Below are 1,083 nucleotides of genomic sequence, written 5' to 3'. Positions count from 1 at the left end.
AACAATCAAACTTGGTTTAGAAGAGTATAAGGTAAGCATTGAAGAATTATCATAAGTATTTTTCACTCTTTTATTTTCTCACTAATTTTAATTTGATTATAACAAAAATTTTTTTGGTTTTACAGTAATGTGAACAACAGTAGAACTAGTAGCAATAGTAGCAGTAGTAGCAGTAGCAGCAGCAGCAGCAGCAGCATTAGTATCAGTAGTAGCAGTAGATGTATTAAAATGAAAAAAAATATAATAGTTTTTTTAAACAATTTGACTATAGCAGCAGCAGCAGCAGCAGAATTAGTGTCAGTAGTAGCAGTAGATGTACTAAAATGAAAAAAAATAGAATAGTTTTTTTAAACATTATCTTCTATTGAAGTTATTCTTCTATGAAAAAAAGTTATCCATTTCCATACCTTGTCCCATCTCGATGAAGTCTACAAATCCGACTTATCGATCCAACTATTGTGCGAACCATCGAAGCCTAACCATTTCACAAATAGCTTGTTTCCACGTTTCCTCAGTATCTTCTCCACAAGATATATGTCGGGATACTTGACGCTGGTAAGTTCATGCTCGTAGAAGCCGCCTTCGATGGGATGATCCTGGTAGTCCTAGAGATTGTACGTCACCGGATCGCTATTCTTCACTCGACTTACGGTGAAAATTTCGGTTGTCCAATTGGGTGTGTAGCCCTTCTCGAAGATGTGTTTAAATTTGCTGATTCGTACTCTGTCGCCGACTTTAAACTTTGGTCGTTTAAGTGTGGTCTTGACTTTGAATTTCTTGTACACCCGTTGTAGTAGATCCTTCTCGTTACGAGCAGTCACATCCGTCGGTTTCATACCAATGGTGCGATGCTTACTGCTATTGTAAGAGGATAACAGGTCCGATAAGATATCCAGCCACCGGTGATTGCCCTGCAGGCTAAACTGCATCCACATCTTACTTTTCAGCGTACGATTAAAGCGCTCGCAGATCGATGCCTTCAAGTTACTGAACGTCGAGTACAGGGTAATACCGTGCTTTTACATAAGATCCTAGAATTCGGAATTGTAAAACTCTCGGCCTTGGTCAACATGCAATTTCTTC

At 38.5% G+C, this 1,083-nt stretch overlaps 1 protein-coding gene across 1 annotated transcript; it reads right to left on the bottom strand.

The window, feature by feature from the left end:
• Nucleotides 1-428: 428 nt before the first annotated feature.
• On the bottom strand, nucleotides 429-935 carry LOC107271941. Its single transcript, XM_015748554.1, has 2 exons — nucleotides 651-935; nucleotides 429-605 (listed from the first exon to the last, which is right to left on the bottom strand). Exons 1-2 carry the CDS (start codon nucleotides 933-935, stop codon nucleotides 429-431), a joined length of 462 nt encoding a protein of 153 aa, XP_015604040.1.
• Between the last annotated feature and the right edge of the window lie 148 nt (nucleotides 936-1,083).

This window comes from Cephus cinctus, unplaced genomic scaffold (genome assembly GCF_000341935.2).
Source record: "Cephus cinctus unplaced genomic scaffold, Ccin1 Ccin1_scaffold1066, whole genome shotgun sequence".
NCBI lineage: Eukaryota > Metazoa > Arthropoda > Insecta > Hymenoptera > Cephidae > Cephus > Cephus cinctus.
This window is presented reverse-complemented; position numbering and strand designations above follow the sequence as displayed.

What these genes read in the sequence shown, in the direction of transcription:
- LOC107271941 (XM_015748554.1), bottom strand. Translation starts at nt 935, where the DNA reads ATGTGGATGCAGTTTAGCCTGCAGGGCAATCACCGGTGGCTGGATATC. An exon ending in GGACAACCGAAATTTTCACC is followed by an intron (nt 606 to 650) that starts GTAAGTCGAGTG and finishes TACAATCTCTAG; the next exon opens with GACTACCAGGATCATCCCAT.